Genomic DNA, 16,276 nt, shown 5'->3' on the forward strand with positions numbered 1-16,276 from the left:
ACAAAAATGCATGTTTATCTCTACTCCCTGGTCCTGTCAACATGCAAACACAAACTAGGCTCAGAGAGGCTGGGAAGGTGTTTATGCAAAATAATAAAAAACTTTAAATTAAAACCACCAATCAAACTAGTAAACCAACTAGCAAGCATCTAAGCAATATTTAGAAAGCGAACAATCAGAAATTATTTGCCCCACTGAAGGCTTTAAAGAATAAAAATATTGTATATGCCTCCTTAAAAAACAGAAAAGGGGTGGTCTTTTTGAGGGGCCATAACTGAAAAGTCCCTGCTTTTTCTAGCCACCTTCTGGACTCCAGAAGTCTGGAAGGAAGGAACGAAGGGTCCATCTGATTGCCAAACTGCATAGAGAGGCTCATACAGGAACGCAGTTCCCTCAACCCAAGCTGCTTAAGGCTAGATTAAGAATGCAATTAAAATTGTTTTTAAAAATTACCTGTCTGAAATCCTGAATACTTAGGAGTCCAGTCCCACTTTCATCATAACACTTAAAAGTCCGCCTCATTGGCCTCCAGCAGTGCAGAATCTGGGGCTGAATCCTCATCATTGCGCTGAAAAAGGTTGGTGTTTGTGGCCCACGGGGATTCTGACAAAGATGGGGAAAGGATATTGCTCTTGATTAATACAAGATCTCTCCAGGCATTCTATACATGAAGAAGAGTTCAGTGGGACTAGCGCTGGCCCTGCACAGGCAAAGCTTTAGCTGCGACTAAAGGCATGGAGCAGCTCTTTTAAAAACAAAACAGACTTGGCAATTCATAATTAATGTATGAAATTCACAGCCACAAGATGTTACAACAGCCACTTGCTTAGATTGCGTTAAAGAAAACCTATTATCCATGAATTTGTCTATCAACAGCTATTAAGTAAAACAGAATCTTTGGCTTTGTACACACCAGTGCATTTATGCAAATGTTGCTTGCACAAATCTGATCTTTCTGTGTCCACATCTGTCCACGCTTGAGCATTTGCAATTGAACTATGTCTCAATGTTTCCTGTGCTTGATGGGATGTGTTTGCACAGTGTGTTGTTGGCCCCTTCCCTCAATTAGTATTTCCCCACCCTGCCAGAACTCTGAGGTTCATTGTGGGAATGTGCAAAGATATTTGTTTACCTGTGTATGCAGCGTTTTTTAATTTTTGAGATACAAGTTTTCCAATATACCAGACTTTCACAAAAGAGTGTTATATTTATTTACATATTTATAATCTGCACTTTCATAAGAATATATGAAAGCCGAATACAAGATATGAATATAAAATAAGTTAAAAAACCCCATAAAAACATCATTAAAAACCTCAAGGAAACATCAATAAATACAGGCTGGTTAAAAAGAGAAAATTCAAATTGCAAAGTCCTGTCTAAACAACATAGTTTTCAAAAGATGTCTGAAAGATGAGAGAGATGGTTCCTGTACTGATAGGGAGTTCCACAGTGCCTGCTATGCTAAAGGCTTGGTTCCTGGTGAAGGCAAACCAAACCTCAGGGGCATGAGGAACCACCAAAAGTGCTCCGATAGAGGTCCCAGTGATTGAGGTGGAGCACAAGAAATCAGACAGTCATTAAAGTACTTTGTGCCCAAAGTACCTTGTGTGTATCTGTTTGTGTGTGTCATATGCCTGGCCACACCAGTAGCCCATCCTCCCTGTTCCAAACCCCTTAGATCCATAATGGGCATCCACAGGTATTGGTTTCCTTGTGCATGGCCAACTTTTAAAAAAAAAAATGAGATAAAAGTTTTCTGATACACCAGACTTGCACAAAACAGTGGATTATTAAATAATACACATGTGCTGTGACTGACCCACCAGCAGCCCACCAAGGAACACCTCACCAATAGAAGTAGGGTGTGTGGTGTTAGATAGCGTCCAGCAAAGCTTCACCACACACATACAAAACCCACCCACACAATGCACTTTAGTATGTCCTCAAGGTTGCGCACTTTAACATGATGAGAGGGTTTGAGAGTGTCGAAGAAGCTGAGAGCAATGCCATCAGAAGTCTAGACCAAGAAGCTAGACTTCTAGCAGGGTCACTCAAGGCAGAATGGTCAAAGCTGAGGCATCAGACTAAGATGCATCCAGACTCAGAGGAAGGCAATGGTAAACCACCTCTGAATAACTTTTACCATGAAAACTCTATGAATAGTCTATCCAAAATACAACATAGTGCTGGAAGATGAGACCCCCAGGTCAGATGGCACTCAATGAGCTACTGGGGAAGAACAACAGACAAGTACAAGTAGCGCTGTGGCTAATGACACAACTGGGTCAAAGCTGAAAGGAAGCCCAGAGGCCGATGTGCAGAGATGCAAAAGGAGAGTCCGGAGTTGTATGATGTACACAGTAGGAACATGGAATGTGAGAAGCATGAACCAGGGAAAGTTAGAAATTGTCAAACAAGAAACGGAACATAAACTTTACAATACTTGGCATGAGTGAATTAAAATGGACAGGAATGGGACATTTTCAATCAGGCAACTACAAAATATTTTATGCAGAAAATGATAAATTAAGAAGAAACAGGGTTGTTTTAATAGTGAGAAATGATGCAGCAAAAGCAATTAAGAGCTATAATGCAAAGTCTGAGTGATATCAATGAGATTAAACAGGAAACCTATTAACATAACCATCATCCAAGTCTACACTCCAACAGCGAACACAGAAGAGGAGGAATTGGAGAGATTTTACGCAAAAGTACAGGAAGAAATTGATCATACACCAAACCAAGATGTGCTGATAATCATGAGGAACTGGAATGCAAGGGTAGGGAACAGAGAAGAACTAGGAATTGTGGGGAAATGGAGCTTAGGAGACAGAAATGAAGCAGGAGAAAGACTTACTGAATTCTGTGAAGCCAATAATTTGTTTCTTGCAAACACATTTTTTGAGCAACCGAAAAGACAACTGTACATGTGGACATCACCAAGTGGTCAATATGGGAATCAAATTGATTGGTAGCAGAAGATGGAGAAGTTCTATACTTTCTGCGAAAACAAGACCAGGAGCAGGCTGCGGTACAGATCATGAACTGGTGATATCAAAAATTAGAGTAAAGCTAAAGAACAACAACAAAGCAATCATAATGCCAAAATACAATTTAAATAACATCCCAGAAGAATATAAAGATCAAACAAGGAACAGATTTGAAGCTTTAAATTTAGTTGAGAGAGAACCAGAAGAACTATGGATTGAAATCAGAGACATTATCAGTAAAGAATGCAAAAAGACAATACCTCTAGTTAAAAAGAAAGACCTCAATGAATGACTGAAGAAACTCTTCAAATGGTTAAAGAGAGAATGAAAGCAAAAGGAGATAGAAACACAGTTAGAACCCTAAATGCAATAGTACAGCGACTAGTACGTAGGGACAAAGAGAACTATTACAATAGTTATTGTATAGAAATAGAAAAGGATAATAAAAAAGGTAGAACAAGAGCCCTATTCCAAAAGATTAGAGAAATTAAAGGGAATTTTAAACCAAGAGTAGGGATGTTGAATAACAGGGAAACACACTGACTGACCAAGACTAAATAAAAGATGGAAGCAATACACTGAAGAATTATATAAAAGAGATATAAGAATGACAGATTCATTCACGGACAAGAAGTATGATGAAGAACCAGAAATTTTAGAATGAGGTGGAAGCTCCTCTTAAAATACTTAGAAGAAACAAATCACCAGGAATAGATGGCATACCAATAGAGTTGCTACAAGTTACTGAGACTGAATCTGTCCAAATTTTGACAAAAATTTGTCAACAAATATGGAAAACAATGGCTCAGAGACTGGAAGCGTTCAATATACATCCCAATTCCAAAGAAAGGGGATCCCAGGGAATCCAGTAATTATTGAACCATTCCCTTAATATCCCATGCAAGTAAAGTAATGCTCAAGATTCTACAACAAAGGCTCTTACCATATATGAAGCAAGAAATGCCAGATTTCCAAGCTGGATTTGGAAAGGGAAGAGGTACCAGAGATCATATTGCAAACATACATTGGATAATGGAACGGACCAAGGAATGTCAGAAGAAAATCACTCTGTGCTTTATAGATTACAGCAAAGCCTTTGATTGTATGGGTCACAAAAAACTATGGAATGCTTTAAAAGAAATGGGGTGCCACAGTATCTGATTGTCCTGATGTGCAACCTATACTCTGGACAAGAGGCTACTGTAAGGACAGAATATGGAGAAACTGATTGGTTCCCCATCAGAAAGGGTGTGAGACGGGTGTATTTTATCACCCTATTTGTTTAATCTATATGCAGAACATATCATACGGAAAGCAGGATTGGACCAAGATGAAGGAGGTGTGAAAACTGGAGGGAGAAATATCAATAATTTAAGATATGCAGACGATACCATACTACTAGCAGAGACCAGTAATGATTTGAAACGAATGCTGATGAAAGTTAAGGAGGAAAGCCCAAAAGCAGGACTACAGCTGAACGTCAAAAAGACTAAAGTAATGACAACAGAAGATTTATGTAACTTTAAAGTTGACAATGAGGACATTGAACCTGTCTAGGATTATCAATACCTTGGCACAGTTATTAACCAAAATGGAGACAATAGTCAAGAAATCAGAAGAAAGCTAGGACTGGGTAGGGTAGCTGTGAGAGAACTAGAAAAAGTCCTCAAATGCAATGATGTATCACTGAGCACTAAAGTCAGGATCATTCAGACCATGGTATTCCCGACCTCTCTATATGGATGTGAAAGTTGGACAGTGAAAAAAGTGGATAAGAGAAAAATCAACTCCTTTGAAATGTGGTGTTGGAGGAGAGCTTTGTCCATACCATGGACTGCGAAAAAGACAAATAATTGGGTGTTAGAACAAATTAAACCAGAACTGTCACTAGAAGCCAAAATGATGAAACTGAGGTTATCATACTTTGGACACATCATGAGAAGACATGATTCACTAGAAAAGACAATCATGCTGGGAAAAACAGAAGGGAGTAGAAAAAGAGGAAGACCAAACAAGAGATGGATTGATTCCAGAAAGGAAGCCACAGACCTGAACTTACAAGATCTGAACAGGGTGGCTCATATAGATGCTTTTGGAGGTCACCGATTCATAGGGTCGCCATAAGTCGTAATCGACTTGAAGGCACAAAACAACAACAAATTTGTTTAATCTGTAAGCAGAACATATCATATGGAAAACAGGATTGGACCAAGATGAAGGTGGTGTGAAAATTGGAGGGAGAAATATCAATAATGTAAGATACGCAGACGATACCATACTACTAGGAGAAATCAGTAATTATTTAAAACGAATGCTGATGAAAATTAAAGAGGAAATCACAAAAGCAGGACTACAGCTGAACATCAAAAAGACTAAAGTAATGACAAAAGATTTATGTAACTTTGAAGTCGACAATGAGGACATTGAACTTTTCAAGGATTATCAATACCTTGGCACAGTCATTAACCAAAATGGAGACAAGAGTCAAAAAATCAGAAGAAGGCTAGGATTGAGGAGGGCAGCTATGAGAGAACTAGAAAAGGTCCTCAAATGCAAAGATGTATCACTGAACACTAACGTCAGGATCATTCAGACCATGGTATTCCCGATCTCTATGCGTGGATGTGAAAGTTGGACAGTGAAAAAGGCGGATAAGAAAAAAAATCAACTCATTTGAAATGTGGTGCTGGAGGAGAGCTTTGCGGATACCATGGACTGTGAAAAAGACAAATAATTGAGTGTTAGAACAAATGAAACCAGAACTGTCACTAGAAGCTAAAATGATGAAACTGAGGTTATCATACTTTGGACACATAATGAGAAGACATGATTCACTAGAAAAGACAATCATGCTGGGAAAAACAGAAGGGAGTAGAAAAAGAGGAAGGCCAAACAAGAGATGGTTTGATTCCATAAAAGAAGCCACAGACCTGAACTTACAAGATCTGAACAGAGTAGTTCATGACATATGCTGTTGTAGGTCACTGATTCATAGGGTCGCCACAAGTCGTAATCGACTTGAAGGCACATAACATGCACACATGTCCACAGGTGGATAACATGCAATTTTATTTTGGATTTTTTCCCCCCCTGAATTATCTGCCCATCAGGAATATCTGAATTATTGGGGGGGGGCTGCTACTTAGATGAGAACAATGTGTGGATGCTGTCATGGCCTCAGCCACCCCGCGGGTGCCAGACACATGCTTTGGACCCCATTCCCCACCCTGGGTAATTGATCCGGAACCCAATTCCCCTTGCCAAGGCTGTGCAAACCAACACCAACCCTGCAAGGTAGATGCTAGGCTGCCACCACCCCTTCTACTGATTCACACTCTGAGTCAGGGGAAACCCAGAGCCCAGATATAGGTGCACCAAGGATTTCTAAAGACAAGAGCCAAACAGGCACTCCTCGTCCAGAAGCCCTCAGGTAAAGCCAAACACACTCTTGGTAGTCTGTGGTCAGCGGTCAAGGTGCCAGATCCAAGACCAAGGTTATTCTTGCTCAATGAACACACAAGGGTAAATAAGAAGTAGCTTTAATAAAATATAAGTGCACAATTAATAGCATCAGAACAATTCCTCAAAACCCACATCCAACCAGGGATTTCGGTAAGACATAAGAGAGTTCAGACACAACCAAAAAATAACAAAACTGACCTATTCTGCTTACTTGAAGAGGTAGTTGTTGTAAATCTCACCTCTCCACAGAGAGGCATAAGTAGGGTAGTGAAGGCAGTGGAACCCCACTCAGGTAACCACCCATCGAGATGGAACCCAGGGGAACAAAAGCTATAGGTGTCATTCCCTATACTTAAAGAAAAAACCCCAGCAACAGTTCACAGTGGTTCAGCCAATCGGGGCTTTCTAATGAAGTAATTTCCCCAAAGCTTCTTCACTTTCCGCGCCTTAGCAGGCCCCCCTCCCTTCCTGATCTCCACTCTTCTCAGGCCCGCTTGGCCTTGAGTATCAGGCTCTCAACAGTAACAGAGATAACCGGGTGCGCTTCTCCAGCTCTTAATTAGTTGCAGCTGAGAAACGAAACTTAAAAGTTTTCCACTCACACAGAGGCCCATCTCCTCCCAAGATGAAACCCCCACAATTCTCTGCATCTGAGCCATGTTGCAAAAACCATTTTAAACCCATGTTACAATTTCATGACAGATGCTACAAAAAACAGGCACACATGGAATGCATTGAATCCACTTTAAATTGACATGTGTACATAGCCATTTGTGGTGCATGGAAGGGATAGATCAACAAGAAGGGTTAGAATTGTACTAGGTATGCATCTGTCTCCCTTTAAAACCAGATTTCATCTCCTTTGGCATCAGAATTCCATCAGTTCACTCAAAGAACATTTACCTGTACTCGCGGATTTTGGATTACAATCCTTTGTAGAGGAGACACGTCTTGATATTTAAATAGCAGCACACAACTTTGGAGGAAGTCACAGTAGGCAAATTTGCCAACACTCTTAAGGTCATATTTTGTTATGAGTTGCTTAGTTTCTTCTTTGGTTAAATTCAAATGAAATTTCTCTAGTATAGCTGAAATAAACAAAGACATACCAAGTAAAAGACATAATTTTATTTTATTTATTTATTTATTTCATTAAACTTATAGACCGCCCCATAGCCGAAGCTCTCTGAGCGGTTCACAAGAACAACATTAGAAATACATAAACATATACAATATAAAACACAATTTAAAAGTACAAAATATTAAGAATTAAAACACTTCCAATATATATACAACATGGTTAAAATAATTAATTAAAATGCCTGGGCGAAGAGGAAAGTTTTAACCTGGCGCCGAAAAGATAGTAACGTGGGTGCCAGGCGTATGTCCTCTGGGAGGGTGTTCCACAATTCGGGGGCCACCACTGAAAAAGCCCTTTTTCGTGTTGCCGCCCTCCGAGCTTCCCTATGAGTAGGGACTCGGAGGAGGGTCTTCGATGTTGAGCGTAGTGTACGGGCAGTTTCATATCGGGGGAGGCATTCCAACAGGTATTGTGGTCCTGTGCCGTGTAAGGCTTTGTAGGCTAAAACCAGCACTTTGAACCGGTCCCGGAAACATATAGGCAGCCAATGCAAGCGGGCCAGAATAATAAGTAAGCATGCTTTAAAAGTACATATTAAAGTGATAATTCTGGGCAAGGTAAAAGCTAGATCTTCTGGAGAATAAAACAGGATTCATATCGCTGGGGTTTTATTATTACATTAGAGTATTCTAAATATTAGATCATTCATAAACCTTAGGGCTGGTTCACATATGAACTGGAGAATTGGCAACTGAACATTTTCCGAGGTGATACAAGGATGACACCAAAGTTCTCTCTGTGGTGCTCAATTTACAATGGTTCATTCATACATTCGAGCCTCCTGCTGCAGTCACGTAGTACAGACATGTATGTGCATCAGTGCTAAGAATCACATCATTTATTTGCTAGATATGCTCCAGAGGCACTTGAGCTACTGTTTCCATACCCTGTGTTCCGTACTTTCTGCATAGCATCCAGATTTTGCTTCAGTTAGAAATGTGTTACAAAGGGTCAAACTAGATGCGATGGTGACAACTACATTTGTTTAATCATATGTCTGTCATGTTCACAGATAAAACAGAGCGTGAGAATCTGATATAACATCCAAAGGGATGCATGAGTAAGGGGTCCTGAACCCTCCTCCTCCTCCTCTTATTTACCTCCCCACATTTACTCACTCCAAGCACTCTCCCAGCTCAGCTTGGTTATAATACGGGAGCTGCGCTGGGTGGTGGTGGTGGATGAATCCAGGTTACCAACTGTATGGTCATATGAGGAAGGGCCCAAGTTCCCTTCAACTGAACATACCTTTCTAAAATCAGGCGCCACCCTTGCTTTAAGCATGAATGGGATAGACATGTAATTAAACAAACATGGCTGCTACTGTCATGTCTTAGGGGAGAAACACATTCACTGTTCTGCCGGTTCCAACTCCCTCTTCTGAAAATGGGGGCACACAACACTAGTCAAACCCCACCCCTTTTTACTGTAAAATCATGGGAGCAGCTTGAGTGTGGGTTTCCCCCCCCCCAATTCAGGTTCAAAGAGATTTCACATAATGGAAATGCTTTGATCTGGAGACTAGTGTGTTGACAGCCTTAGTTTGTCCCACCTAGTGCATAGCAAATTACCCTTATTTTCTTTTTATTCCATAACATGAGTTATTTTCTTTTGTTACTGTTAGGATTTAATGAGCATGTTAAAAATGGTATTTTGCAGTTTCTATGTATTCTTTTAAAGTAATTTTATATTAAGGTAGAGGCTCTTTGAGCCAAAAGGTGGGTTATAAATGAAGCAGATAAACAAACACATTGGATTAAATATGGCCCAGTAAAGCTTCACTTGAGCGGGTTCTCTTTTATGGACTGCCTTACCAAATCTCCATTTCTAGAAATCCCCATGACAAAGGATCTAAGCAAAACCACAGTGAGGTGATTAGGGGTTGCTTCTCAAATTAAAATTTCATTCACACAACTTTTATTTAAAGGGGATGCCAGAATCTCCTTCTGATGTGATGCATGAAGTATGAAAGTTCATTCCTGGTAATGAAGATTTAAGAAAACAACCAACCTAAAAAATCTTCTACTAAGACTTCTCCCATGCGATCGACATCCTTCTCTCTACATTCCTTCAGTATTTCTCTCCAGCAGTGTTGAACTCTCTTTTGGATTTTGCTTTCAATTGGTTTACAGTTTAGAATAGGTGGTGTACGAACTGCTGCTGTACAAGGCCTACTGGCTGCTGGGACCTAAAAATAAGAGGCAGCTTTTAACCAACTTGTAATTAAAGGCCAAAAGAAATGTCTACTTAATTGCTTTCTAAATTTGTAGAAATCTGAGGAAGGATCATTTCACTTTGTTTAAAAATCAAAATACTGAACCAGAGCTTGGAAAAGTTACTTTTTTTGAACTACAACTCCCATCAGCCCCAGCCAGCGTGGCTACTGGATTGGGCTGATGGGAGTTGTAGTTCAAAAAAAGTAACTTTTCCAAGCTCTGTACTGAACATCTTTTACCTGAGATCCAAAGGGCACGATCCACCCAGAGAAGCTGTCCTGAGCAAGGCTCCTTCTAGGTCCCTCTCTGGCTCCCGACATGATGCATGAATGGGAAATGTAACTTTTCTAGCATGCAGTAGTCTAGAGAGATTTCCCTTCTTTCCCTCCCACCACCACTGAAGCAGCAAGTTATGTAAGTAGGTGGGTGGGAAGAAATGGTTTGGGTGGAGCCATGTGGATAGAGGGAGGCAAGACTTCTGTGTCTCAGATTAAAACCCAACGTACAGAAGAATCTGCAGAGTCAAAATACCACATTTTTGATGGTTGATTATGAGCCAATGAGATTTGTTTTTCCAAGCCAGGAAATACAAAATCAGCAACATCACTAATTAAAAGTGAAGGTTGCAATGGACAAGTGCAGTCCCACACTCCCCACCGAAAAATATGGTCCAACTCAGCTTAAGGCAGCTTCTTGTACTCAGACATACATTATGGGGAGATTCTGGGTTCCCCTCCATTCTCCCATGATGCCATCATAATTTAGGACTAGCTCACACTTTTATGTTAATCACTTGATAGATGAAACATCCTTTAACGATCTGCATGTGCTACTGCATATATCAGCTCAAGTAATGCTTTTCAATGGCCTCAGGTCACATATTGAGCTGTCATTCATCAAGGGTTGGTTCACACATGACCATTAAGTGATGGGCATGCATACATGAGTGACCATAATAGATATAATACCTCAGCCATAACTCTTTTCAATGGAATCAGTTCACACAATCACCTGCTAATCATCATAGGTAGGGAAATTCAGTGTAGAGGTGATATATAATAATGGCTATTTTCCCTGTCCCTAAAACAGGGTTAGCCAATGTGGTGTCCTTCAGATGTTGCTGGACTACAACTCCCATCATGCCTGACCACTGACCAAGGATGGGAGATGGAGTCCAACAACAGCCAGAGAGCACCACGCTGGCTACAGCTAGGGATGGGGGGAAAATAGATCTTGTTTGCATTTTACTGAGAAACTTTGTAATTCACACTTTACAAACATTTTTTTAAAATCTGCACTTCTCCAAATTTTGCAATGCAGTTCTCCAGCCAATGTGTACAAAATGCATATATTAGGAGAAGTGTGCTTAAAATGCATACACTTGTGAAATTAACATACAAAATGCATTATATTAGGGGAAATTGCTTGCAAAAATGTGTATATTAGTTAAAAATGCACACAAAAATATGTATTTTAGGATAAACTTGTGCTAAAATAATTTTCATGAGTTTTTTTAATTGCAAATTGCAGCAGAAATGAGAACTGAATTTAATATTGGAAAAATGAGAAATTGAGAGCAATAAAAATTGGCAGATACATTCATCCCTAGCTATCATTGCCCTAAAGCATAGTGATGAATACAGAGAAATATTTTGTGGTTCTTTTCCATTGTTGCTTACTTTTCTGATCTCTTACTTACCAAGACAGTAGATCAACAAAAAGAATGCTGTAGTAGGCCCATTTAAATAATATACGTATCATATAAGTCTATATAGTTAAGAGTGTTTTGCCCCCTTCAGAGTTGAAATAGAATGTACTTTTAATAATAATAATAATAATAAATTTTATTTCTAGGCCGCCTATCTGGCTGCACAAGCGGCCACTCTAGGCGGCGTACAAGATTAAGTAAAATACAACATACAAACTACATAAAAACCCAAGAACTACAATATAAAACGAAACCGAACCCACCCAGAGCTAAAACCAATGGCACCCAAAAGAAAGAAGAAAAAGCGACAAAAACAAAACAAAAGACAAAACCCAGGCCACCTCAGCCAGCCGGCTTACGTATCCCTCCGAAGAGGGACAGGTGATGGAAATTAGTCCCAGCTGGCTGGGTACCTGGGACCTGGTCCTGCAGGAGGCACGTCTGCCAGGCAGCAGTCCCACTGGGAAGGGTGGTGGAGGTGGTGTTCCAACAGCAGCAGCAACAGCAGGCTCTCCTTCCCTGGGTGGCGATGTTCTCCTTCTTCCTGCAGGCACTGGGTCTCCCAGGCCACCTCAGCCAGCCGGCTTATGTATCCCTCCGAAGAGGGACAGGTGATGGAAATTAGTCCCAGCTGGCTGGGTACCTGGGACCTGGTCCCGCAGGAGGCACGTCTGCCAGGCAGCAGTCCCACTGGGAAGGGTGGTGGAGGTGGTGTTCCAACAGCAGCAGCAACAGCAGGCTCTCCTTCCCTGGGTGGCGATGTTCTCCTTCTTCCTGCAGGCACTGGGTCTCCCAGGCCACCTCAGCCAGCCGGCTTATGTATCCCTCCGAAGAGGGACAGGTGATGGAAATTAGTCACAGCTGGCTGGGTACCTGGGACCTGGTCCCGCAGGAGGCACGTCTGCCAGGCAGCAGTCCCACTGGGAAGGGTGGTGGAGGTGGTGTTCCAACAGCAGCAGCAACAGCAGGCTCTCCTTTCCTGGGTGGCGATGTTCTCCTTCTTCCTGCAGGCACTGGGTCTCCCAGGCCACCTCAGCCAACCGGCTTATGTATCCCTCCGAAGAGGAACAGGTGATGGAAATTAGTCCCAGCTGGCTGGGTACCTGGGACCTGGTCCTGCAGGAGGCACGTCTGCCAAGCAGCAGTCCCACTGGGAAGGGTGGTGGAGGTGGTGTTCCAACAGCAGCAGCAACAGCAGGCTCTCCTTTCCTGGGTGGCGATGTTCTCCTTCTTCCTGCAGGCACTGGGTCTCCCAGGCCACCTCAGCCAACCGGCTTATGTATCCCTCCGAAGAGGAACAGGTGATGGAAATTAGTCCCAGCTGGCTGGGTACCTGGGACCTGGTCCTGCAGGAGGCACGTCTGCCAAGCAGCAGTCCCACTGGGAAGGGTGGTGGAGGTGGTGTTCCAACAGCAGCAGCAACAGCAGGCTCTCCTTCCCTGGGTGGCGATGTCCTCCTTCTTCCTGCAGGCACTGGGTCTCCCAGGCCACCTCAGCCAACCGGCTTATGTATCCCTCCGAAGAGGGACAGGTGATGGAAATTAGTCCCAGCTGGCTGGGTACCTGGGACCTGGTCCTGCAGGAGGCACATCTGCCAGGCAGCAGTCCCACTGGGAAGGGTGGTGGAGGTGGTGTTCCAACAGCAGCAGCAACAGCAGGCTCTCCTTCCCTGGGTGGCGATGTTCTCCTTCTTCCTGCAGGCACTGGGTCTCCCAGGCCACCTCAGCCAGCCGGCTTATGTATCCCTCCAAAGAGGGACAGGTGATGGAAATTAGTCACAGCTGGCTGGGTACCTGGGACCTGGTCCTGCAGGAGGCACATCTGCCAGGCAGCAGTCCCACTGGGAAGGGTGGTGGAGATGGTGTTCCAACAGCAGCAGCAACAGCAGGCTCTCCTTCCCTGGGTGGCGATGTTCTCCTTCTTCCTGCAGGCACTGGGTCTCCCAGGCCACCTCATCCAGCTGGCTTATGTATCCCTCCGAAGAGGGACAGGTGATGGAAATTAGTCACAGCTGGCTGGGTACCTGGGACCTGGTCCTGCAGGAGGCACGTCTGCCAGGCAGCAGTCCCACTGGGAAGGGTGGTGGAGATGGTGTTCCAACAGCAGCAGCAACAGCAGGCTCTCCTTCCCTGGGTGGCGATGTTCTCCTTCTTCCTGCAGGCACTGTCTTTTAAAAGGACAAGCATTCCTGTACCCATTCTCCCTCTACAGGAAGTCTGTGGGGATGGTGTGTCTTGAGGCATGGGCAGTGTTAGGTTTGTGCCACACATAGAGCTTTGCATTTTGGCCAAAAAGCTCTATTTTGGTCTCATCTGACCACAACACCTTTTCCCACATCACAGTTGGGGCACTCTCATGCTTTCTGGCAAACTCCAGATGTGCTTTCAGATGGCACTTTTTGAGTAATGGTTCTTGCCATCCTCTCATACAGGCCAGTGTTATGCAGAGTTCTTCATATGGTTGGCTGGTGCACCATGACTCCACTCCCAGCCACTGAACTCTGTAGCTCTTTCAAAGTGATTATCTCCTTCTTGTTCGAGTGCTGAGTTCTGAGGGACGGCCTTTTCTTGGCAGTGCCTGGGTGGTGTGATGCAGATTCCATTTCTTGATTATTGATCCACCTGTGCTCACTGGGATATCCAAACACTTGGATATTATTTTGTACCCTTTTCCTAATCTATGGATTTGTATTACATTATCTCTCACTTCTGTAGAATGCTCTTTGTTCTTCATTTTCTTTCAGATCCACAGCCTGACCAACAATCCTTCAACAGTGGGGGTTTTATCCTGACAATGTGACAGCAACTTTAATGGTTCACAGTTGGAGGCCAATGGTAAGGTAAATGTGTCCTCGATAGGGCAGTTTCTTTCATCTGTGTAAACTGGGAGCTTCCACAGCACAGGGGCTGAATACTTATGCATGCAATGTGTTTCAGTTTTTTAGGTTTCTTACAAACATTTCCCCAAATAAAACCTTGTCACTTTACAATAATTGATTTTGACAACAAAAACAGCTGCTGGTGGGCTGCATTTTGTTTCATGAATCACAAGTTGTGCAGGCCTGGGAACGTGTGTTTGAAACGGGGAGACTTGGGTTCCAATCCCTGCTCAGCTACAAAATTCCCTGGGTGACCTTGGGCTAGTCACTGTCTCTTACTTTAACCTATGTTGCAGGGTTACTGTGAAAACGCAATGGAAACACCTGATTTACATCTCCCTGAACACCTTGGAGGAGGAGTGAGACACAAATGGGATCAGTAAAAAAAATGGGATAAGTTAAAAAGAATCAGGGTTGTATTTCCCATGCCATGGCACTGCACAGGAAGGGCTTTGGCCATGAAACACTTACTTTCTTTGGAGATGATGGGGAAGATGCTGTTTTGGGCCGTGAAGGTGGCCGTGATCCAGACTCAGCTGGTGTAGCAGGTTTGCTGGCTCTGTCTGGGTAGTTTGCGTTGGGTGTATTTGGCATTTCTGCTCCTTCTGAGCTGAACTTTCTCAAAAGTCTGGGGTATTTCAATTTTCCATTAAGATCAAGAGGTACCGTGTTCCAGAGATTCTCAAACTATTGAAACAGAGGACCATGTTTCAGCAAATGTAATGTGAAGCAAAGCACAAACAACTAGAAAAAGTGCTCAAGCCAGGGCTCATGTCTATCTGTAAACATTAATCTGGATGCCTGTGTCAGAGCCAGGAATAGGACCAAGAGCCCTGGGCAACATGCCCTAGTGGGCCCTCCTTAGTACCACCCTAGTGCTCCCCAGCACCACCCTACCACCACTGCCTGGTGCCTCCCCACACTGCTGGCCCCTCCTCCCAAAGTTTACAAAACAGCTGCGGGACATGCAGCAATTGGTGGCTTTTACAGTAGGGCCCCACTCATACAGCATGTTACGTTCCGGACCCCTGCTGTAAAGCGAAAACCGCTGTAAAGCGGAACCCATTGAATAGAATGGCGTGCGATGGCAGAAAACCGCCGTAAAAGCGGAACAAGTGCCGTATAAGTGGGGCTTTAGTCTAATTGCGTCTAATTGAGACCGCTGCATTAGTGAAGCGCGGTAAAGTGAAGCGCTGTAAAGCGGGGCCCTACTGCAGTTAAAACTTTTACACTTGATTATAACATGCTGCTGGACAGACAAGTGCTGAGCCAGGTGGCTGCAGGTGTCATCTTTATTTCTGCACAATGCCTCTGGGCCTAACATAGGCCCCATCTGCACTATTTATATACCCAGCCGATCACTGCGCTCAGCAGGTGAGGGCCTCCTGCAGATACCATCTTATCAGGAGGTCCATTCTGCACAATATAGGAAACGGACCTTTAGTGTGGCAGCACCTACCCTGTGGAATTCCCTCCCTTTGAATATTAGACAGGCCCCCTCTGCTATCTTTTCGGCGCCTTTTGAAGACTTTCCTCTTTCAACAAGCCTTTTAAGTTGAGACCTATCCCAGTCTGTGTCTGTGTTAGAATTGCTTTTAATATGTCTTTTAATATCTTTAACCCTTTTTTAAAAGATGTCTTTAAAGTTTTTTTTAAAATGTTTTTAACGTTGTTTTGTTTTAATGTATTTTAAGGTCTTTTTATGATGTTTTAAAGTGTTTTTAATGTTTCTGTTTGCTGCCCTGGGCTCCTGCTGGAAGGAAGGAAGGGGTATAAAAAAATAAATAATAATAATAATAATAATAATAATAATAATAGTTTAGTATCATTCACTTTAAACTGGCATGGCGTCCCCCTAAGACTCCTGGGAATAGTAGT

General features: G+C 42.9%; 1 protein-coding gene across 3 annotated transcripts in view; it reads right to left on the reverse strand.

Annotated features, from left to right (window-relative positions):
* EFCAB6 (EF-hand calcium binding domain 6) overlaps positions 1-16,276 on the reverse strand; it is a 201,289-nt gene that overhangs the window by 3,650 nt on the left and 181,363 nt on the right. For all 3 annotated transcript variants that reach the window (XM_061582356.1, XM_061582355.1, XM_061582357.1), the window contains 4 exons: positions 14,870-15,085; positions 9,607-9,784; positions 7,359-7,543; positions 454-603 (listed from right to left, as the gene is read on the reverse strand). In XM_061582356.1, the coding sequence (XP_061438340.1) occupies positions 454-603; positions 7,359-7,543; positions 9,607-9,784; positions 14,870-15,085 (729 nt within the window). The remainder of the gene's footprint in view (positions 1-453; positions 604-7,358; positions 7,544-9,606; positions 9,785-14,869; positions 15,086-16,276) is intronic.

This window comes from Rhineura floridana, chromosome 8, assembly GCF_030035675.1.
Source record: "Rhineura floridana isolate rRhiFlo1 chromosome 8, rRhiFlo1.hap2, whole genome shotgun sequence".
NCBI classification, from domain to species: Eukaryota; Metazoa; Chordata; class Lepidosauria; order Squamata; family Rhineuridae; genus Rhineura; species Rhineura floridana.